This window comes from Perca fluviatilis, chromosome 7 (genome assembly GCF_010015445.1).
Source record: "Perca fluviatilis chromosome 7, GENO_Pfluv_1.0, whole genome shotgun sequence".
NCBI lineage: Eukaryota > Metazoa > Chordata > Actinopteri > Perciformes > Percidae > Perca > Perca fluviatilis.
In genome coordinates, this window is record NC_053118.1 from 34,908,769 (window position 1) to 34,933,202 (window position 24,434).

At 41.3% G+C, this 24,434-nt stretch overlaps 1 protein-coding gene across 2 annotated transcripts; it reads right to left on the reverse strand.

Annotated features, from left to right (window-relative positions):
- Positions 1-5,552: 5,552 nt before the first annotated feature.
- rhbg (Rh family B glycoprotein) lies at positions 5,553-24,017 on the reverse strand. 2 transcript variants are annotated; one of them, XM_039806234.1, is made up of 11 exons: positions 23,916-24,017; positions 22,514-22,808; positions 17,871-18,057; positions 17,396-17,546; positions 17,055-17,202; positions 15,028-15,194; positions 13,318-13,455; positions 12,019-12,152; positions 9,868-9,989; positions 9,257-9,330; positions 5,553-5,899 (listed from the first exon to the last, which is right to left on the reverse strand). In XM_039806234.1, the coding sequence occupies exons 1-11, from the start codon at positions 23,916-23,918 to the stop codon at positions 5,822-5,824; spliced, it is 1,497 nt and encodes a 498-aa protein (XP_039662168.1). In that variant the 5' UTR covers positions 23,919-24,017; the 3' UTR covers positions 5,553-5,821. The 2 variants fall into 2 exon arrangements, with proteins under 2 accessions (XP_039662168.1, XP_039662169.1); XM_039806235.1 differs by lacking the exon at positions 23,916-24,017 and adding an exon at positions 22,935-22,951.
- Between the last annotated feature and the right edge of the window lie 417 nt (positions 24,018-24,434).

Consider the following 24,434-nt stretch of genomic DNA (forward strand, 5'->3'; position numbering starts at 1 on the left):
TTGTTGACTACTAAATTACACTATTTGTTAATGCCATTCACACTCCATCCATGCGTGTATCACCACATTTACTTCTACAAAACAACATTTCGATATAGCTTAACATACAGTAAGTGATGGCCCTATTTTCTGAAATAAATAGTAAGAATTACACCACGTCAGTGACAAAAAGATGATTTTTTCTTTTATATCAGGCTCGGATGTTGTTGACTACTAAACTACACTATTTGTTAATGTCCTTCACACTACATCCATACGTGTATCACATTTACTGCTACAAAAAAAAAAAACATTTTGATATATCTTAACATACAGTAAGTGATGGCCCTATTTTCTGCAACAAATAGTAAGAATGTCACCACATGAACTTTTGGTTTCACAGTGATTCTAGGGTTATTTTTGGGTTTAAACTTAATGGTAAGAAAGCACTCTGATTGAGCCTACATAGATCATAATCATCTCCACATATACTGAAAAAAAGATAATTTCTTTTGTATGAATCTAATCAGGCTCGGACGTTGTTGACTACTAAACTGCACTATTACTAACATTAATGCCCGTATACAGTAAGTGATGGCCCTATTTTCTGCAACAAATAGTAAGAATGACACCACATCTAGTTAATGAACTTTTGGTTTAACGGTGATTCTAGGGTGCCTTTCATGATTAAACTTAAAGGTAATAATCTACTTGGGTTGAGCCGACATTGATCACAATCATCTCCACATAAAGTGACAAAAAAAAATAAGATTTAAAAAAAAAAAAGGTATGAATCTAATCAGGCTTGGACGTCCCGTCAGTGTGTGGGATCCTTACGGTCTCGGCCCATTGCGGCCTCCGCGGGGCTGCGCGCAGGCTGAGGGCTCCCAGAGGGGCCCGGGGAGATCCTGAGGGAGCCTATTAACCCATTATGTTCCCCTCCAGAGCCGTGTTACGGACAACAATCACATACAAGCTGGAGGCTGAGCCACAGGAGGCTACAGCTGCTTAGTACAAGCCCGTGTAGCCCGAGGCGCTCATCAGCACCATTCCCATGCCGTGCCTTGCTCGAGGGCCACATGAAAAGAAGAAGTAAGGTGATACAGTCAAGAGCACATTGGATTTACTTGTCATATTCTACTGAAGGAAAGTGGGCAGTCATGTATAATTACAGTAATCAAGCAGGGTCATAGGCTGGATTTTACAAAAAACTGGGAGGATATTCAGGGTTTTGTTTGATGAGAAGTTTCTCTTAATACAAAAAAATATATATTGCTATTATTTCACACATATTCCTGAAGTGAAATGGTATAATTCTTTCAATGTAAATGCTTAACAAAATATGCACATACATGTTGATGTTGAAGTACTGTGTATTAGTCACCGTTCATTTTTATTTTATGAATCCAATTTAAGATTTTCTTTGAGCCACACGCAAAGAAAGACAATAAAAACTCAAAAGTATCGCAATGAAATATGACAAAAAGATACGACAAAACTGGAACTGAAGCCTAGATTTCAAAATAAAAGTTGATGTAGTCACTGATCAATATCGTAGCAGTTAACGTAATGTAATTTAGTTTTTTTTAGATAAATTATTTTCTTGGGTTTTTTTTTCTGGTTGTTTCCTTGTTATTTTTGTTTTATATATTTGTTATAGTTTGTTTTTCTTTTCTGTATGTGTCATGAAATGTCTTAACATTGTCTGATTAAATGTTGCTTTGGACCCCAGAAAGACTAGCTGGTCGTCTTGATGTCAGCTAATGGGGATCCTTACAATAAACTAAACGATTGTTTCCACACCTGATTTCCCCAAAGATTGGAAGTTACACATAGTGACAGATTGAAAAAAAAATATCCCCGAAATAAAGGTTTAGGACATGACCTCAGTGTTCGATATCTAGTCTGTCCCTCTTTTTTGCTTTAAGATTGAACACGTTACAGTGCAACCTTTGGATTTGAGTCTTTTTCTCGGTTTGTATACATTAAACTTGTTCTAAACACTTCCCTGTGTGAAGAATTCAGGTCAAACTCAAAGACGATTTGTTCTGCAGCCTTTAATTAGACGTTATTATGCAGTCATTAAACCAGCCCGTTGCAGAATACATCTTAAGCAATAGAAATTAAAACAATTAGCATTTCATCTAGTGTAATGATAGCTGTGGTACACACTTGCAAAAAGATAGATTTTTTTCCCTTATTCAGAGCCTCCAACATATTGCAGGTATGATGCCAAACACAGCACATCTCCGGAAGACACATTAGACAAAAGAATAATTACCATAATCATGATTATTTTTTTTTTCTCTGCATTTTAATTAGCCCTATGAAGCTCAATTAAGCTCTTCAGTGCGAGCGCCTATTCAGTAAACAGCTGTCCACCTGTCTTCTCGTTCCTGGGAAAAGACTGCGGCGCCTGTTCACGCCGAGATACTATCACTAAAATGTGTGTGTGCGTGTGTGTGTTTCAGAAGAGGCCCCTGCAGCCTGCATGGGGCCCTCTATATGAGGGGCGATTAATGCCACTGAGAGGTAGGCAAACAGGAAGGACATCATTAAAGTATGCTAATAGCTTGCTTACCAATGTTAAACAGATGTTAATAGAACACAAGATGAGAAATGGCAAAAAACATGCAGTTTTATAAGCTGAGATAGACATGATTGGGTTATAAAAAAATAAATAAAAATAAGCAACATTTTCAGTTCTCAGCACAGGATTGAGAACACTTTAAATGCTTCCCATTATGTGTGGAGTATGTCAGTGATTTAAGTTCATTTATTACTTTGGTGAAGATAAAGATAATATTGATTTTCCATTCTAGTTTTTTTTTTCTTCCTTTCTGAATATGAAAATGAATATGAATTGAGGTTTGGCAACACAGTTCCTATTAAGTTTAATGCTGCCACGGAGTCGGCAAAGTAACTGCGGCTCTGAATTAAGTTTGCATTTAATGTTTCCTCTGTAACCATGGGAGCAGACAACTTTAATTTTAGTGCTGAAGAAAAAGTCTGACTTTCATGACTGGGAGACAAGATTTCAATTTAAAAAAGGATTTTGGGTTACACTTGAACGTATCGACATAAAAGTGACACGACACGTGTCATAAACAAGCCAAAAACGTTTATGACATAACGCTTCTTTTAGTGTCACTTGTTTTGTCATGACAAGTTATGGTTAGAGTTAGGGTTAATGTGACATGACAGTGTCATGTCACTCTTATGTAGATACCTTCAAGTAAAGTGTTACCGGATTTTCTTTTCCATGCGATTTACCCAACCCGCTCACTCCCAACCCGCATGGGCCGTGGCTCTTGGCGTCCGATACAGACGCTAAAAAACCACCATTTAGCGTGTGTATGGGACGCACCAGGCAGAGCAGCGGCGCGACCACGGAGCTTGTAAGACGACCTAGTATGAAGAGCGACAACGGTAGCGAGTGGTGTGAAAGACCGTAAGGAGGTTGGTCGGGGTGGTGGATGGGTCAAACAGCGCAGGACTTCCACCCAGGAGACCGGGGATTCGTGTCCTGTTCTTGTCCCGTGCGTCACAGAAAACTACATTTTATAACCCCACCCACGATTTTCCTAAACGTAAGGACTCCTGCACACTGGCTGCGTGGCGTGAGCGTGTCCGTTTATATTTCGGCTCCATGTTAACAGGTTAGAGCTTGCTCAATGCTCGCGTGACACGCACGTCTCACGAAAACGCGTGCCTGCTAGAAATAGGACCGACGCCTATTTTTTCACGCGACACGCAAGCGTGTTGGAAGCGTTTCCAGGCAAAATAGAATATAGGAAAAGAGGTTTGTCATTTTGACACAAATGCATTTAATAAATGACATTTTGAGGTTTGAAAGTCTAGGTTTTGACATAAATGCAGAAAACGCCACGCAGCCGACAGGCAACAGAAACGCCACCCAGGCAGCGTGCGGGAGGCCTAACTGTCCCGTTCTTGTGCTGCACGTTGTCCAGTACGTCCCGACCCAGAGCGGCAAAAGAGACGCCAAGAGTCCCGTTGCTAAAGGAGACTTTTAGCGTGAATAACAAACTCCAAACGCACATGAACCAAGCGTCCGTATTTTACACAATGAGGGGAGAGTGAGAATGTGTTGGATTCACTGTGAGTGGGATTTATGGATGATGATTATTCTCAATGGGGACTCAATGGGACAAAAACTGCCTGTCAAAAGAAAATGTTGCTGGTTATCTGTGACATTGGTCAGTTGCTGTCAGTCGTGATGGAATAACTCCTTAAGTGTAGTTCCATGTCTCTTAAAAGTTGCTTCGTCAGACGGCCCTTCACGACGAGGAACTGAAGCGGTTCTCTCCGCTCTCTTCAAAGCCACCAGACTCCTTTGACAAAAACAAGTCGTTTTACCTCGCAGAAACACAAGAGTTGCTGCCTCCGTCGCTTAGTTTGCTTTATTGTGCAACTTTGGTGAATTCGAACCAACCCTTTATAAAACCAAAGTCACACAATAACGCAAACTAACCGATGGAGGCAGCGGTAGAGCAGCAACTCCCGTGTCCTGAGAGGTTAAAAATGACAAAGGAGTCTGGCAAGTGTTCTAGTTCCAGGTAGATCCATTCAAGTGAATGGTTGGTTGATGCATTTTTTCCCCCTTCTTTTTCTTCCTCCTCATCCTCGGCATTAATCAGCCCTCATACGGAGGCCCTGAGGAGACCATATCTAACAAGGACACCCGCTTTCGTCGCCTGTTTGATCCCGAAAGTGAAACTGTAAATTACGCAGTGAGAGACAAACCCCCATCTGGATTTGAGGCATTAACCCCTTCTGCCGTGATTGCTACGCAGTCATTAAGCCTTTAAGAAGAAGAAACTAATAATGACTGGCCTTCATCATAACCAGCAGAGACTTGATTGCACTTGCCTCTGTCTCACATTTTATAAAATGACTTCATTATAAATCCCTGAACAGTAACCGTAACACTTCCAAAGGAGAAAAACAACACATGAATCTATCAATACTGTGCTCTATGATGATCTCTGACCGGCTGTCTTTCATTTATCAGTCATCATAATTTAATAGTCCCTTTAATGCCAAATGACAATAAATTTATTTTTCCCAAAAAATCCAATTTTGTGTTTCAAACACTTCATCCGTTTCATTTTTTTCATCATGCGAGCCATCTGATTTAGGCATTTAGAAATAATGCAAAAGCGACATAACTGAACCGACCACGACATTTCTATTGTAATTAATCACTAAGATGAAAAATGTAATCACTTCAAATCCAGAAGATAAAACTGATATATATATATCAAAAAAAATAAATTTGATTCTGCAACCGTGTCTCGGTCTGGTTTAGGGGACAATTAGACAGCATCTTTCAACAAATAGACCCATCCCTTCCCAATGCAGTCTTTTCACTCGCAGGCGTGTAGCACAGAGCGACGCAGCTCTCCATCGACATCTAGTGGCCAAAGCTGTCAATGACACATCATCCCTATACTGGAAGGGAGGTTTTACATTTTATTTCTTTTTTTTTAAGTTTTACACATAAACAGACATGTGGCAGAAGAAGAAATTAACACAATGCTGCTGAATTAGTATTTTTTTTTTTTTTTTTTTTTTTTTTTTTTTTTACAAACGAGTGCTAGGATGTTAAAACCTCAGAGTGAGTGTGTGTGTGTGTGTGTGTACACACACGCACACACACACACTGAGTGAAACAAAACAAGCAAATTCATCAACATCCCCGTCACCCTGACCTGCATGTGCGTGTGTGTAAGATACTGTCTGTGTGTAACATACTGTGTGTGTGTAACATACTGTCTGTGTAACATACTGTCTGTGTGTGTGTAAGATACTATGTGTGCGTCTAAGCGTTGAGCCTCTCAGTCTCCGTCATCCTCACAGTGGCCTTATCCTGATGGTCCTCCTCCTCGTCCCCAGGCACCTGAGACAGACCGGAAGACAGAGACCGACATAATTGAGTTTCTAGACTTTTACGACCCCATCTGCCCTCAAACATCCCTCCATCTTCCAGACTGAATACAGTCCTGTCGCTTTTCGAGGTGCCCATTAGTAGCTGCTGCATGTACAGTATTGTGCATTTGTCCTTTGTTCAGATGCATATTAAAAAGATTTTTTTTAAGGATGAAAAACTGCAGCAAAGAATTACTTATTATGCAAGCAGAGGATCAATCCAGTATTTATTTTTATTGTTTTTATTAAAAAGAGAGGTAGTAGTAAACATGGAAAAAAAAACATTTCAAGGGGTTACGAAATTATTAGCTCAGTGTACTTCATTTATCTTTAATGATTAACTTTTTTATGAATTAACAGTTAAAGCGTCAAACGATATAATGTTGAGCAATGTTTTTAATTGTAAAAGTAGACTTGCTCATTACTGGGGGGTATTTTTGCCTAATTATGATGCCGATTAAATAAACAATACAACAATAAATCACACAATATATTTCCTTCAAAAAATTCAAAAAAAGCCCAAAAAAACAAAAAAAAAAAAATAATAAAAAAAAGAATAATAAGACACAGATGTGTGTGTGTGTGTGTGTTGCATTGTGGGGAAATTTAAATGACGTGAAAAGGTGTGACATCACCCAGGAGGGACATATTCTGAATGTAAAGATAGGAATTTATGTAATATTGTAAATCTCTTTATTTTATTAGGTAAGTTCCATATCCGCAAAGCAACGTTTTCCAAATCAACACCATGTCCTAAACTATTCCACGTTGAAACTTTGCAGAACTCCTGCTGTCATGATCATCAATGTAGTTTGAAAGTCTGTCACTTCTTTACTTAAGTATCTTTTTAATTAGTTTGTTTAACTTATTACTTTCATGTATTATTTTTAATTATTTGTGTATACGTTTTATGTTTACGGCCTGTGATGACCGAATGGTTGTTGGTGACATCATGTGGTGGTAAAGTGTCTCCACCTGGTGGTCAGACAGCAGCACCGTCTCATCAGCACCAGTCACGGAGTCGCTGACTCTCAGTGCGACGGCGCCATCTGGTGGTCGACACATTTAACGCCACATTGGGAGGACTTAACTGGATAAGATGCTTCACCTACTTCATTTTTGTGGCGTTTAAAAAGCCACGGTGTCACCAAAATAACACGGTAAATTAAAAAATGTCTTGACGGTGAAGGTTCATTTGTTTAAATGTTCCATTTTAAAACAATACATAAGGACCTACGTAATTTGATAAAAAAAAAAAGGAATTTCCTTGAAAGACCTGCCTCTTTTAAACCCAGATACATATTAAATCATCATTTATTATTGAAGTTTATTCTCCATACAGTGGCTTGCATACGTTTACACACCCATGCTAAAGTTGACTAAAAAGATGAATAAAACAAACCATCTTTTGGAAATTGATCTTAATGCCTTAATTTTAAGGACACCAATTTTATTTGTGAATGAATAATGTATCGTAAATAAATGTTCTTCCTTAAAATACAGGGGGCATAAGTACACACACCCCTACGTTAAATTCCCATATAGGCAGGCAGATTTTCTTATTTTTAAAGGCCAGTTATTTCATGGATCCAGGATACTATGCATCCTGATAAAGTTCCCTTGGCCTTTGGAATTAAAATAGCCCCCCCACATCATCACCTACCCTTCACCATACCCCCCACATCATCACATACCCTTCACCATATCCCCCACATCATCACATACCCTTCACCATACCCCCACATCATCACATACCCTTCACCATACCCCCACATCATCACATACCCTTCACCATACCCCCACATCATCACATACCCTTCACCATACCCCCACATCATCACATACCCTTCACCATACCCCCCACATCATCACATACCCCTTCACCATACCCCCACATCATCACATACCCTTCACCATACCCCCACATCATCACATACCCTTCACCATACCCCCACATCATCACATACCCTTCACCATACCCCCACATCATCACATACCCTTCACCATACCTAGAGACTGGCATGGTTTTCTTTCAGTTAGCCTAATTGCTGGTTTGATTTGCATTGAGAGATGATCTTATTGAAAGTACCCCATGCCAATCTCTGGGAATTTAACATTGGGGTGTACTGACTTATGCCCCCTGTATTTTAAGGAAGAACATTTATTTATTTACGATACATTAGTCAATCACAAAGAAAATTGGTGTCCTTAAAGGTTGGATTTTTCCTAATTTGTTAAATTGAGGCATTAAGTTCAATTTCCAAAAGATTTTTTGTATTCCTCTTTTTAGTCAACTTTAGCATGGGTGTGTAAACTTATGCAAGCTACTGTATATGGAGAACTTAGGAAACTGGAAACTTTCTTTGTGGTGTTTAAAAGTCAGTGTCACCTAAATAACAGGCTAAATTGCAAAATGTCTCGAAGGTGACGTTTTATTTTATAGCTCTTTATTTCATAACACAAGTTTCCTAACATTTCAACCGAATTAAATAATTCATGATGCGGATTATTGGAAAGTTTTTTCTCTATCTAGATATCTATATCTATCTATAGCTATTGAATGGTATGTATGGTCTTGCCTGTAGAAAAATGTCACATTTTTTGCATTTTCAGCTGATCTGCAGTGACTTGATTGTTCCCATTTAATTGGAATTTATTAATTGGGAATGCACCAATTGAACACAGTCCATATTTTCCCCAATAATTAGGTAAAGGCTACACCATTACAGGCCTCTTTGCAGGAAACTATTGGGGAACTATTAGGAAATAAAACGTCACCAATAAGAATTGCATGAGTCCCTACTTCATTTCCAGGACAGAGCTAGATCATTTGGAACCAATTATAGGGAACATTTTAATTTCCTTGACAGAATGGTTCAATTTAAACCCAAATAAATATTACTGGGGTTTATTCTCCATTGACAGTCGCCTGTGTTGTATTGGGCTTATCTGTAGTCACATTATTGCATGTTCAGCTGACCTTTCTGCGCTCGGACTAAAGACTCTTTAGTTGATGTTTTTAATTACTTAAAAAAAAAGACTTAATTGGACGTGTACTAACTGAACACTGTCTCTCTGTAATTATAGCCAAATTACAAAACTTGTTCCATGGAATGTCTTGAAAACATCCAAATAAAAAAGAAAATTAAAACCAATGCAGACGTGGAAAAGTGTGCTCGGGAATTTTCTTTTTAACTTTAGAAAGGATCTTCGAGGGGGATGTGTGTGTGTTGCCTTCTACTCAACTTCTTGAGAATTAGCAGGAAAATGTTTCAGAAACTACAGACGGGTAAAATAAAGGGTTAACATCTGGTTGCGTGGAACTCACCTCCCAGTAGATGTTGTCCTCAAAGCAGATTGTGTCAGGAGGAGCTCCGTAGATGGGAAGCTTCAAAAGGAAACCTGTGCGAGAGAAGACAACTTGGTATTTCATATTTTCCTATAATGACCTCCGTTTGGAGAACGTACGGCAAAGAATGAGCGGATTAGAGCTTCAACAAAACACAATGAAAAGAGTTTTCAAAAGACAGAATCCTGCCAGCTGAAAAAGTAGCACCCTTCATGCTCATTACACAATAAATCAATTACAAAAATAATTCTTTCAATGAATCTTCCCAGCAAGTGCTGATTCATGTAGACGTCAAAGTTTATTAAAGGCTAAATATTATTTAAAAGGAGTTATTTTAGCAGTGTTTCAGGGATTGTATGTCAATGTGGTGTCATGATTCACATTGAAATCCAGTTACTGAGGTGCTTTTTAAACAGCTGTTATTTTGAAACAAGACCTCTAATAAACCCCTAACCATAATCAAAGCCCAGATTTTACATCTTATCTTTTGTTTCTGAATCAATGCGGTGTTGTTTTTACTCTATGTTGTTCAAATGTCCAGTCTGAGAGTTCTTTATCAGGATAACTATAAATGAAGATGTGACACATACCGACGATAAGCCCTCCCACCAGGGCCATGCCAAGGGTGACAGCGAGGGAAATGGCCTGACGGACACCCTGGTAAGACGCTGTGATGTTTCCTTTTGCCACATCCGGGAACACGTCTTCCATACTGAAACACAGAAGAGGGAATATATGGACATACATCTCAGAAATATATGGACAGGGATTAGTCTGGCAAGGGTTAGGGTTTAAACTCCGATAACAAATTGAAAACATAGTAACTAACTTGACTTTACATAACACTGATCAACGCATTGTCATGAACGAAAACTTATTGCACTACAATTTGCAGGATGTCCTACGAAATTACGCCATCTGGTCACATGACAGTTAAGCTTAGCAGAGGTGGGGGACTCGAATCGCACGACTTGACTCTGACTACAGTCGCAAATTTGAGGACTTGAGACTTGCATTGATAAAAGACTCGACTTGGAATTCAAGACTTGAGACTTGACAGATTACTTGAATTTTTATTAATGTAATACAAAGTAACATTTGTTTTGTTTTTTCAAATGATTGGTTGATTTATTGTAGCCTGGTCCTACCAGACCCTGGTCCATTTCATTTGTCCAGAGACTCTGGCCTCACTCCATTGACAAGTGTTAACTTCCTTCAAGGCGGGTACTCTGAAGTTTAAAACTATTGGATCTGCCCACAGCCACTCTGGATCTGCCATAACCAATCGCTAACGTTTGGTCGTGACGTATGTCATGCGCATGTGCAACAAGAGGGGAGACCGTCAAGGCTATTAGCATAAACATCGCTAGCGTTAGCCTTGCTCAAGTCTCATCACAGCGACACGAGACTCGCTTGTTGACTTGCACGTGTGACTTACTCCCACCTCTGAAGTTAAGGTCTTTACAGTTAAGTTTAGCCAACAAAAAGGTGATCGCCATGGGTCACCAAAATGACCAGTTAATGTTAGAAAAGTAATTGTGGTTTGGATTAAAACACCGGTCCCCTTAAGTAGTACTCCCGGGACACGAACACACATTTCCTGGGTGAAAGTCATGCGTTTTGCCCTTAATTTCTAAGGCACGAACTCCGCTCCCCTGCTTAAAAAGCCCTGTGTTTTAGGACCCACCGATCCGCCCCCACTTCCTCCCAACGCGGCCCTGAGCAAGTTATACAGTGGCAGTCAATGTGGTGCATAAAGTAATAAAAACGTGGAATACAGATGAATTGCAGTGCATTGCTTTTCTTGGTGATATATGAATGGTTCATGAGAACAGCCTGCACTGACACTACATATTTAGGGTTTTTTAGCAGGTCCTTGCATGTTGACTTTGCACTAAAGGAGGAATGTGAGAGCAGCCTGAAGAAAGCAGCCATCTGTCAACGATGTCAAAGCGATATTATCTGCAACTGAGAAAACTCCTGCGGTAAAACTCTCAGAAATTATCTAACTCAAACTGAAAAATGTTGAAATGCGAGACTAACCACTGCTGTAAACAGTAGTTACGGATTCTCACGGTACACATGCCCGAGGGCTAATATCATTTGTAACTCCTAAGAGAAAATGCACACAGTGTGCAGCCAAAGCAGAGACTTGAGGTGACACTGAGCCGAAAGCAGAGTTTTACTGAACATCGATGGTTGATTTTAAACAATGTTCGGCTTTTGCATTCATATACCCTAAGTACACACAGACAGACCGACACACAGACCGACACCCACACACACACACACACACACACAGACATGCACACAAACATCATTGTCATTGTACATGGAATCATACAACAAAATTGTGAGTGGGATAATGTGGAGATAACGGCCATGTAAGTTGTTTGTTCAAGCAGCAATTACACCTTATATTCACAATAGTGATGGGGCCCTCTTGTGGCCGTAGTAATTATGACGGGAGCAAAGCAGGAAGTAAGGTGATAAAGTAGTAGTGGTAACTTTCCGGAAGAAACCGCTACATCCGGCTCAGCTTCACATGTAAGTGATTTTAGCCCAAAACCACAATCTTTTCCTAAACTTTACCAAGTAGTTTTTGTGCCTTAACGTGCCCAAACTGTGACCGTTAGTGTGTTTAAAACCACTACGTTCTCTGGTTTAGATACAGTACGAGTCAAAAGTTTGGACATACTTTCCCATTCAAGCGAATGAGACGGCGCATATTAAATGTTTACCCCTTTCCATAAATGTCAGTAGTTGCCACGGCTGCAGTCACCGCTCCCACAATAGCGCCCAGGACGCCGGGCATGCCGTGCAGGTTGTGAACCCCGCAGGTGTCTTGGACCTTGAGTTTTTCCTCCAGGATGGGCTGTAAGAAGAAGAAGAGACAGTGCAGATTATGTGTGACTGTTGTGGATAAAACTGGAGGAGGAACATCACAGCCTAAAATCCCTTTCATTTTTACACACTTATCCGTTATCAGGGCTGCAACTAAAGATTATTTTCATTGTCGATTAATCAGTGGATTATTTTCTCAGTCAATGGCTTAGTTGTTTGGTCTCTAAAATGTCAGAAAATGGTGAAAAATGTGGATCAGTGTTTCCCAAAAGGCCAAGATGACGTCCTGAAATGTCTTGTTTTGTTCACAACTCAAAAGATATTCAGTTTACTGTCAGAGGAGAGAAGAAACTAGAACAATATTCACATTTAACAAAGCTGCAATCAGAGAATATAGGACAAAATGACTCAAACCGAATAATCTATTATCAAAGAAGTTGGCGATTAACTTCAAAGTTGAGAACTGATCAATTCATCTTTGCAGCTCCAACTGTAGGGCTGCTCGATTATGGAAAAAAAATATAATCACGATTATTTCGGTCAATATTGAAATCACGATAATTTGACACGATTACTCGTTGACTTCTGGAAAGATGTAATTATTGAACTTAAAAAAACAGTGAAAAAAATTTGCCTCAATACTTTTCCTATTTAAACTATTTTTTCATTCAGAACACAAGAGAAAATAAGAGTTTACTTGCAAAACGTAATGAGCTAAATAATTGTTTCTCTAGATTATTCTGTTTTTGTGATCATTGGGACCCAAAACCATAATCACGATTAAATTTCGATTAATTGCACAGCCCTATCCAACGGTTTCATGAACACTAATATTTTTTGTAAAGGTGGCTCTCAGTGGAAACATTACATTTTCGAGGCAGTGAGTGGTACAGCAGATCGTGTTGGATTGCAGCGGTAATGAAATGTATGACTACAGTCTGAATTGCTGAAACTGGACTTTATGGATCTGCTGAACACAGTCCGCTCCCTAAACGCAGAGGCACTTTGAATTGCCCTGTTGCTGCACAGATATCCGACAGCAGAAACAATTGAGACACTAATAGAATCTTTTTTTTTTTTTTACCTATTAGCTGAAAATGAACCATTCAAAGTCCTTTCCCCCCTCCCCCACAAGATCTGCCGCTATGTGTCAGTATCATCGCTGACTTAATCATAAAATGCTGAATCATCCTTACTGAGAGGTACTTGTAGCCCAGAACAGAGATGATGCCGGCCAAGAAACCAACGATCATGGAGCCGACCGGCGTCAGCATCATTTCACCAGCTGTTCCTGCTGCGACTCCGCCGGCCAGGGCAGCATTTTGGATGTGGACCTAAAGAGAAGCACAAGGGTAAGACTTCATCTGCTACATGTTTAATGTCTTTTAATTAAGCATAAAATACACTAAAACTTACAGCCCTGCACCTGGAATTATTGAGCATATTGAGTTCCTGGTTAGTTTTCCTTGGAATTTTGTGATATAACAACTTTTTTTTTACCTCAATATATGGACACAACAACAACAAAAAATACTTTAAATAAATAGGACGTTTAAAACCGCGACCGTTATCTGGTTTACAAACGAGGATGGAAAACACTCCTTTGGGTCATATTTCCTGCCACGGCTCGGGGCCACGCTTATTTATGAAACTCTCCTGTGGGTCGTATTCAGGGTTCTAAATTAGCACCGTTTACCAGCCAAATGCTGGTGAAATATGCAAGTGGCTGGTAGATTTGCTTCACTCACCAGCCAAAAAAACCAATGGTAATCTATTGAATGGCTGGTAATATTTGAACATTCATTAGCCATTTGGCTGGTAGACGAAAATGTTAATTTTGAAGCCTGGTCGTATTAGAGGGAGAAATAAACAACCTGCATTGACGTATGGTTTGGAGAACTTGTTGGAGTGAACGCTTATAAAAACAGTATGGAAAAAATAAAATCTAATTTAAAAGATGTGGAGACTTTTTATGGTCTCCGGGCGGGATGCATTAAGAGAATTGGACTTGTGACCTAAAGTCCTGACAATGGCCCCGGTTACAGGCCGACTCTAGCAGTTTAAAAGCCACAAGGTGGCTCAGGGGTTAGCACTTCTGCCTCACAGCAAGTAGGCTCGATCCCCGGTCTGGGCAGAGTTTGATCCCCGGTCCAGGAAGAGTTTGATCCCCGGTCCAGGAAGAGTTTGCATGTTCTCCCCCCGTGTTTGCATGAGTTTCCTCCGGGTGCTCCGGTTTCCTCCCACCACGTAACTAGGACTACAGCTGAAAATTAACCATCTGGATAACACTGGCGCATTTACAGAAATTATGATTAATGTACATTGTCCCAATCTAAATAAATAAATCTTAAAACCCCAACAATTAAAGACAAACTAGATCACTGTGGCTTAAAGGTCACCGAGTGAAGAAAATATTATCATCAGCCAACTTCAAATATTTTTGCAATGTCACATTAAATCTTGCATGCTGCACATAAGTTGAAAAGTCCAAGTACGTTGCACTTTGGAACTCCTCTAGAAATCCCAGATAGGAGAGTACAACAAACACTCGTAGCTTTTCTGTGCCAAAGACCCAGTGATAATAGGATGAAGTACAGGAAGAGAAAAACAAGCTGATATCATGAACCTCTGCACCAGGTGATCAAAACCGCCCAGAACACTACTGGTACCCAGGTTGTGCCTAAACCTAACTGCGACCAGTTTAAAACTCATTTAAAATCTCAACCTTTACGTTCAAAACTGCAACCGTTACATTCTCTTGTTTAGATATGAGGTTGAACTCCCGCCACCACTAGGGGCATAATTAATGAAACACTCCTGTGGGTCGCATTAGAGGGTAGGAACAAACGTCTCATATCGTCGTAAAGTTTGGAGGACTTGTTGAAATCATAATCGTGTGTCCTCACCATGTCCAGCTTGCCGTCGTGTGCTGTGAGGGCGGACATGCCGTATGTGGACAGAGTGCAGGCTGCCAGGGAGTAGTAGGTGTTCAGGGCTGTGCGGTGCTGGTCGTCTCCATGAGCCGTGACGGCAGAGTTAAAGCTGGGCCAGAACATCCACAGGTAGATGGTACCTGAGAAGCACAGCGGTTAGGACAGCATTCAGTTGGTTTATCTAACTATAAATGAGGAGAACCGATCTAATATTGACAAGTCCGGCTGTCTCTGAAAGGAGCACATGCTGCTGATTAATAAGCCAGCTTGTGTTTTACATTCAAGTTTGGATGACGACATCAGGACTTAAATTGAGGTAAATCCCAGTTAAAAAGGGGATGAGATCCAGCCCCATTTCCCAGTACTCTTTGTACTTGTATTTGGGATCAGAGATGTTACAAATTCATTGTTTTTCAAGTAACAAAACAAGACCAACAAGTCGTAAGTCAAGTCAGAGGGCTAAACTTTGTTTGTGTGCTAAACAAGTCATTACGCGCACCTGCACCTCCGGACGAAACGTGACCTACAACCACACAGTGCAGCGAAACGTGACCTACAACAAATCAGAGCAACGGAGCGAGGTAGGTCTGAACACCACATGCAAGTTGGCTTGGTCCGTTTTTGAAACAAATGGCTAACTGGTCACATACTTAACAAAAAAACAGTAATCTAAAATGGGTTTCTGAAAACATTTCAGAGAAATAGGCAGAACAGTCACAGACTTTTGATTCATATGTGATCAGCATCGCCCTTTGACAGTTGATCTGAGGTTCATGAGTAGTGCCAGTAATATTCGGTAACTACGTTCAGTCAGCATGACGCTCTTCTGTCAGTCATCATCTTAAACCCGCCCTATGTGAGATAAGCGGTTGAGACTGGTCCAACCGGGGCCTGGCCAGCTGGAAATCTGTCTGAATGTGAGGGGGGCCAGACGTATCTGCCAGAGCCAATGAAACATGAGCTTGCAGATTCGTCTGGTTCCTGGGCTAGACAAACTCGCCCTTCCCTGCAGCTAACACAATGTGGTTGGCTGTTTACGGATTGATATGCAATGTATCTGTTGTCTTGAAAATAAGACTTAATTGCCACACACTCTTAAGTAACTTAACCCTTCATCTAAAGGATTTGAGTGGACAAAAAAATCCCAGCAGTCGTGAATCATTGGTGTTAATACAAAGTCAAATTCAGTTTGAGTTGAGTCATCAGATTAATGAGACAAGTCTGACTTGAGGTCAAATCCCATGACTCTGGTCCACACTTCTGTTTGGTATCAAACAAAACCAATGTAAGGGACCATTCGGTATTAATGGAATGGACAACCGGAGGAAAATAGGGGAGGGTCGTGTCTTTTTATTGTGTGATGAGGGGAGGGTCACCCAATGTTTTTTAGTCTAGGGGGTGGGATCACCCAACTTTTGTATTCATGAAAACGGCAACATTTCAAAGTGGCTTGTTTGGTGCGTATTTTTCCATGTAGCTCTCAGTCTCGGCACCCCATCACTAGCAGATGGCTCTGACCCAACACAAATTACACCATCCCCCCACCCCCCATGATGTACCACACCTGACCCTACCTTTCACTCCATGCAAATAAGAGTACATCGCTCACTGCAGTGTGTAAATGGCATCAGTGCACGTAACCATGCCGCGTAAATTGGGAGGAGTGTTAATGACAAATGAGAGAAGGGCCTGGTACACAGTGTGCCCATCGGACTATGCCTTCCCCAACTCGGGAGGAAAGCAAAGGGGAGACGGGACAGGCAGAGGACGGAGCAATGGACAGCGGCGACAGGGAGAGAGGGACATGGAGATGACAAACCGCACCCACGGCACCCATCTGTGATGTAAACATGCAGTTGTATGTTTTGAATTGCTCAACTACAACGGTTGGACAGAGCATGAAGCAACCACTCGATTGCAACACAAGCAGAATTTTTAACCTGGGAGTAGTTGCTCTTAAAACTGAAAAACAATCTTCTGGAAAGCGTTTGTAGACTTACCGATCATAGCGAACAGGTCAGAATGGTAGACTGAGCAGTTTTTGTGTTTACTCTTATCCAGGTTGGGCCGGTAAAGGATTCGGGTCACCATAAGGCCAAAGTAGGCTCCAAACGTGTGGATGGTCATGGAGCCTCCGGCATCCTTGGCCTGAAACAAAGATCGCCACAATATTTGCTGAAAAAATGATATTTTATGAACAGCGAGTGTGTTTTCTTTTTCTAATCTTTGCTGTTAATTAATTCTTGCCGACTGTGCTGTTTTGCACTGCAGATCACACAACAGACATCACATGGAGATATTTAGCCAATTACTGCTACAGTATGTGTTTTTTGCAACTCACCCCCAGAACGGTCAGCAGGATGAACTCGTTGACTGAAAACAGTGTAACCTCAAATATCGCCATGACCAGCAGCTGGACAGGGCTGGTTTTCCCCAAAACAGCTCCAAATGAGATGAGCACAGCGCCGGTGCAGAAATCAGCATTAATCATACTGAAAGAAACCAAGTTTGATGAACACATTACTACAGTAGGTAGTAAGTAGGGCATGGACAAAATAAAATGTATAATGTTCTGTCAGAAGTTTTCGCTTCAACTCGATGGCCATTTTTGAAGTTGCATGTATAAAAAGAGAGTGTAACTGGTTTGTGCCTTTGTGGACTTTCCAACATGTCTCAGGATGTTTGCAGACCTGCTCTAAAATGTAAGACCACTTAAAACCAGGTAGTTTACAGATTTTTGCATGGTCAACATATTGTTTGTATAGTATGTGTCAGTGGTGTGTGGGCATTCATACATGTACAGTATGATTATATACCTCTCCACCCCGATGTGGATCTTGCCTCCATGCATTCCATGGAAGAAGCCCTGCATGAGCGTAGCCCACTGCAGAGAGAAGGCTGCGATCAGGAAGTTGAAGCCTACGCTGCTGAAGCCGTAGCGCTGCAGGAAGGTCATGAGGAAGCCAAAACCGATGAAGATCATCACGTGCACATCCTGGAAACCTGCACAACGTAGAGAACACTAGCTGAGAATATGGAGTTCATAAGTCAGAGGGACCAATTCTTTGTTAGTTGTGTTTGTTTCATGTAGTGAAGAGGCAAAATGGACCCAAAAGGCAAAAGGGCTGAGAGTATGTTGACCAAAAACATGAAATGAAATAGGAGTGAAAAATTAATTACACAAGCGGAGGTCCACAAGGCTCAATTATAGGCTCACTACTTTGAAGTATTTTCAAGCAGGAAATCATCTCATTTGAGAAGCTGGAACCAGATAATTTTTGGCATTGGTTGGCACATGTTTAGAAACTCATTCCTTAAAGAAATTATCGTCCGAGTCTACTGCCAAAATATAGCTGGTCCACCATGTAAATGACTCAAAGTGCAAACTGATGTCCACTTCCAACCTCATTGTCTTGGTTAGAACAGTTTGTGAGCACTGCTTTCTAACGCTCCTTATTTGTCCCAAACTACCACAAACAATATTGCACTGTGCCGTGGCTGCTGTCACCATGGTGACCGTTCATTGGCATGGCCGGCCGGAGGTGTTGCCAGTGTCCCCGTTGGCATTTTGGCCCAGATACACGCACTGATATCCCAGAGGACCCCATACAATCAAAGCAATGACATGAATGCTTGGCAGAATTAGAGTCTCTGTCATTTGAGTTGTGATGAAGCTAAACTAATAACTGCTGATGTTCTCATTAAATTTGACCATTTTCAGGCCAGGAATTTCAACAAAATGAGATTGTTGTATTTAAGCTCATTTTGACTATCATGGGATAGTAAAATTGATTAAATCTGTGCTAAAGAATTTCTTAGTTGGGTCTCTTTTTTAAAAAGACAGCCTTGGGGGTTAGGTTATTAAAAAGTCAACAAATATGAAAATATCAGCATTGCTGGATGCCACTCTGGCAAAGAGGTAGAATATATTTTGTTATTCTGATTAAACAGGCTAAGATGAAATGTAACTTAAATTTGTAAAAAAATAAATATAACTACCCCACTATTCAATTGAGACCCCCTTGAAAAACGCTCCTATAGGTAGTTTGTTTAAATCGGCAATTACGTCTCATATTAACGTTTAAAGTGGCGGCGTCCTCTAATGGCCTCTTATAATTATTGCGGGAGCAAAGCAGGAAGTAAGGTTATGAAATTTGTGTCCCTGATTTTGAACTACCCCACAGTACAATTAAGACGGTCCTCCCCTGGAAAACGCTCCCATAGGTTGTTGTGTGACCTCTGTTTTACTTCAGGTGATCTGCTGCACATGAGACTTGTGAGGCATATTTCCAGTTGACAAAACATCTTTATCTCACAGGAACGTATAGGACACACAATTCATTGAAACCACCAACAAGTTTGCCCGATAACCTGGAGAGTGTGAACTTGCCTGTTTATTGTACGGTTTATTCCAAGCGTGCAGTAAGGATGGAGGATGGAGGTTGTGTAAACAGCACTGAAACATGAAAGTGCACTTCTGTGTCTGCTCCGGTGACAGTTAGGGTGTCCGATTACAGATTGTCTGAAGCCGTTGACCTACTAACTTCCAGTACGTTTATCATCTTTTGACCGGGCAGATAAGGACTTTGTCTGTCCGGAGTAACAGCAGAATTGTGGTTTGTTATATGAAAACATGTTAGGAAACGGGCTGAAGTGGACAGTTGGGTAGGTTAAACGTTGGACTTTGACGCAAGCAACTGCAGGTCTCATCCTGTGCTCTACCAACCATCAATATTGGCTGCTTTTGATCCTGACCATGGTCTAGCTGACCTTGACAGTAGTTTGCTTGCCTAAAAGGCGGATTTATGGTTGTATGGAGGCTCCACGCTGCGCTTACGCCGTAGCCTACGTAAGTGCGCTGAGGTTTATACTTGTGCGCCGGTGTCTGCGACGTCCTAGCGGATATCTTTGAGAATAGCAGGGCTGGCGTGTTTTTACGCTGGGGTGTGTGGGGTAGAGAGTGACAGGGATTAGTTCCGGAACGAGTACCGATTCTGGGGGCATAGAATGAGAAACAAAGTGTCTCCCCTAGGAAAAGTTAACCCTCTCCTTGATTTCATGCTGTTTATGGAGAAGGGGTATCACAGTTGTTGCACTGTTTGAGGTGCACGTCGGGCTACGGTCCGTTTAACAATGGACACACCCACGCACGCCATTCAAATGACTAGTATCTAACAAATCAGGTCATGCATGGAGGTTTGTGAACCTGAATTTCTAGTTTCCGGGCTCCTACAGTGTTTCTAGCTGCCATAACACGCATGACGGAAACAATGTGTGTCAGTAGGAGTCATGTCTCCGTGCCAATGTCAGATGACAGTCTTGTGTTGGTTTTAGAAGTGGATACTTCGGCTCTTGTGGGATTTTGATTGCACTTTTGTAAAATAGTTACGAAAATAGTTAAGATAAATTACTAACATCATCCATTTCCCACATGGTCTTCAAAACATTTAGAAAAAATATATTTTTTGTGAAGGATTTGAATCCTTTTGTGCAGCTTTTATTCATTCCCTTATTGTTCCCCAGTAATGTCTTGATTAATTCTTCATGCATCTAAATCCTTTCAACCTGAGAAGATTGTTATTATGGGAAACGATGAATCTGAAAATGATGAAAATTAATACTGAATGTTTGGAATCCATTACATTCCATTCTGTGAAAACTATGAACAAATCCTCGCTCATCCGTTTTGAATTGTATCATGAATTTGTATCACAAATTGTTACACTGTTCGGTTTTCTGCAGAACCAACCTTGAACCAATCCTTTCCTCTAGAGCCCCTTTCTTATCCATCTACTCTCACATCATGTAGAGTACACATACACATACATCCTTTTGTGTAATTAACACCTTTGGAACATTGTGAACTGAGCCCAGCTTCATGTCGCTGCAGGTTGTTCAGCCTGAGGTTGTATCCTTTACTTTCAGGTGACCAGTTCAGTGAGTGACAGTTAGCTGCCTGCAGGGCGAAGGGGTTGCATGTTGGAGATTTAAACAATGTTAAGTAAGAAGAGGACCTCCGTCTCTCTCCAGATTCTCCGCATTGTCTGCTCTGCCCCGGGACGCCACCCCACACACCTGAGAGAGAGAGGCGCCCAGGTAACGGGTGCCTAGGCCTGTGAGGCCCATTCAGTAATCCATTCACATCAACGCGGAAAACAACTTTGTGTGCAGTAAGTTTTAAATGGAGAGAAAATGTATTTCATCCAAGCTGTAATGAGCATTTTACCGCCTGTAATCAGCGCCCAATGTTTCCCCTCTAGCCTGTGAGGGAATAAAGGTTTTTTTTTCCTACACCATCAATCCATAAAAAACGTGAAATTAACGATCAATGGATCTGCCTCCATGGGACGGCAGCGGACTGGAAGTCATCTCTAGAAAATGTTCACTCAGAAAGAACGGGGCGCATCCCAATTAGGGAAACCAGAGAGCTCAGCAGCTTCTCATCGCTTCACACAGAACACAACATTACCCTCCCCGACGAAAATGTATATATCCTGAATATGTAAATGAGTTGCGGCATGCATGCAATAAGAAGGGCATACTTACAGTAAAAATCACAGGGAGCGTGTAAGAGAGGAAAGCATCATGTTAGTGTGAGAGAATTTAGGCATTATAAGACAAAAGCTACAGTAAAATGTGATTATTCTTCAATGTTCAAAGATTAAACAGGAAAAGGTTCCCTCCAAAAAGACAAAAACGGACTATAGTATTTGGTTCTACTGCTTAAGATTGCCAAAAGTTCAAGCTTCAGGTGGAATAAAAGTTACCACCCCTCCCAGATTTAACAACTTTAAGCTGTTTTTTGTTTTTTAATCACAACTTAAATCATGATCATGATGTTGGGATTATATTTAAAGACTTTGACCATTATTGTTTAAAATCGTGGCTTTTGCACTAGAGGCTAAAAGCTGCATAATCAACAGAAACTGGAAAAAAAAAGAAAGAAAATGTTGACTTTCCAAGATTTATTTCAACATTTCTTGGCTTGGTTATGATCCTGTTCCTGAAAAGGTATAGAGGTGGAACGGCATCAGTGGGATTGTAATCACTGGCTCAATCCCAAAGTCCGGACTCTCACGCTCACGGACTTTGGTGCGCGTTCTCGCGAAATTCGTAAGGGCTTAGGGTTGTCCCAATGTCGAATTTCAAAGGGTGTGAGGGTTTGAGTACACACTTTCCATGAGCCTGCATCGATGCAGACTTCACCAAATGGAATTACCCAATGTCTTTTCTCCCAAAAAAAACACAATAAAGTAAAGGACACATTGATAGATTAGTTGTACTGTGATTAGTTAATGCCTTTTTAGTATTTTACAAGAAAATGCAATGTGCGTGAAGTGCTTTAATACCCTGATCACACTTAAAAATTCATATTAAAGTCACAGATTGGGAATCAAAGCATCCTGTCCCCTGAACCTCACTGAAACCTCTGACCCTGCACCTCTAGACGTCTACTCACTTGGGTAGCGGTAGTAGAAGTCGTTGTCATAGTTGGAGTGGACCTTGGACTCGGAGTGGCTGTTGGACTCGGGATGGCCATTGTGCTCAGAGTGGCTCTTGTTCCCAGGGTTGAGCTTGTTGTGCCACTCCCTGGCGTCCACCTCGTAATCGTACTGCACCAGAACACCGAACAGGATGATGAGGATGATCTCCAGGATGAAGCAGATGATCGGCAGCTTCAGCCGCATGTTGGTCTCTGCGCCCGTCATGTCTTCCTCCCCGTTGAGACGAGGAGAGGCTGGCTGAGGCTCGACCTTGAGAGACAAAGGGGGAATAAAGGATCCAGAACAGAGAAGTTAGACACTCTGTCCGTCTCTCTCTCTCTCTCTCTCTCTCTCTCTCTCTCTCTCTCTCTCTCTCTCTCACACACACACACACACCCCGGGATGTCCTCGGTGCAGAGACAGGAGGCTGGTGTGTGTGAGTGTGGAACAAGCTCAGACACACATAGAGCTGGTCTTACATTTGTTTTTGTTGGGTCACACCTACTGTAATAGACCTGCCTCCCCCATGAATAATGCAGGGACACTTTCAGGCCCTCCCCACTGCTACACAACTTAAGGTGGACTAGTGTAAAGTGCTTTAGCTCACCTTATAAATAAATATAACCCATCACTGTGTGTCATCCCGGGATTCTTTTTCATAGTATGCACAAAAACCGCCCACCAATTTACTGCGCTAGTAATCAGCTGTTCTTATAATATTTAGTGTATGAGAGCGCTAGCGTATCTTTATCATATCATAATGGCCAGGTCACGAAAATATTTTACTGAAGCGTTTTGTGAGAGATAAAGGTGGATGCGCTCAGAGCAGCCAGCTGTCAGCGAGCCTGTACGGAGATATGAACATCCTGATTCATCTGTGTGCCATGTAAACATATCCCGAATAAGATCAAAACGGGATAAGCCACATGACCGCAATATTCATGTCCATCACAACTACTAGTACTGTGCAGACAGAGCAGAACGGAGCTGCAGTCCGCTGCTGCTCCTGTGCGCATTTACGCATCATTAGATGCGTTGCACGTGTCCCAGAAAACTAATTGTAAGCACAGTGCGTAGAGTACAGGATTACGGCTGCCTGCATGCATGGCCACACAGCCAGCTTAAAATAGTAGGCACCTCTTGCGCTCACATTTGCTTTGCTTATTTGTTTTTCCCCCCTCAGGATTGGTTGGTTTCATTTCTCAGACGCGTTGTACACACACATGCTGTCCTTTCAAACATGTATTACCTACAAACAATTTAAAAGGACACGTGGTTTTTCACATGCATATATTTGTATTAAGTTGCAGCGCGCACATTAAGTTACTTGTGTTTAGTCAGTTCGCTTTTTATAACTTGGATTTCTTCTGAGCTCACCATTTTGAGGGTCCGTGGTTAGAGAGGGTTCCAAAGTTGGTTGAGCAAAACGGTGGCAGAAGGAGAAAGAGCTGCTTTATAGGGGAGTTGGCCTAATTGGACACTACCACTACTCGCCGTGTCATGGGGGACCTTTATTCTTTCTTTGGATGATTTTTCTACTTGATTAATGTTATATTAAGTCATTCTGTTTTGGTTAATGTTGAGTAAGGTTTGTATTTTCTGGAATATGGGTTTGTTTTGTTTTGATTGTTATTTGTAGTACTAGTTCTATTGTTAGTTTACCCTTTTGTGTTCAACCTGGTATATATGTCCCCTTTGTTTCAGGTCAGGTTACGTTCAATTTCAAACTGGTGTTCACCGTTTTTCCACGGTGTGCAACTGCTTTGATGTGTTTTCTCTCGTTTGGTGTGTGTGTGTGTGTGTGTCTCTCGTTTATTGGATGTGTCCCAGGTGATACCCAATCAGCAGAGACATGCATGTAAACTCTTGGTAATAAAATGGCAGAGTGCTTGCGCA

Coding starts and splice junctions, on each gene's coding strand:
- rhbg (XM_039806234.1), bottom strand. Junction 17,203..17,395: donor TCCTGCTGACCGTTCTGGGG/GTGAGTTGCAAA, acceptor TCTTTGTTTCAG/GCCAAGGATGCCGGAGGCTC. Junction 9,990..12,018: donor ACTGACATTTATGGAAAGGG/GTAAACATTTAA, acceptor TCTGTGTTTCAG/TATGGAAGACGTGTTCCCGG.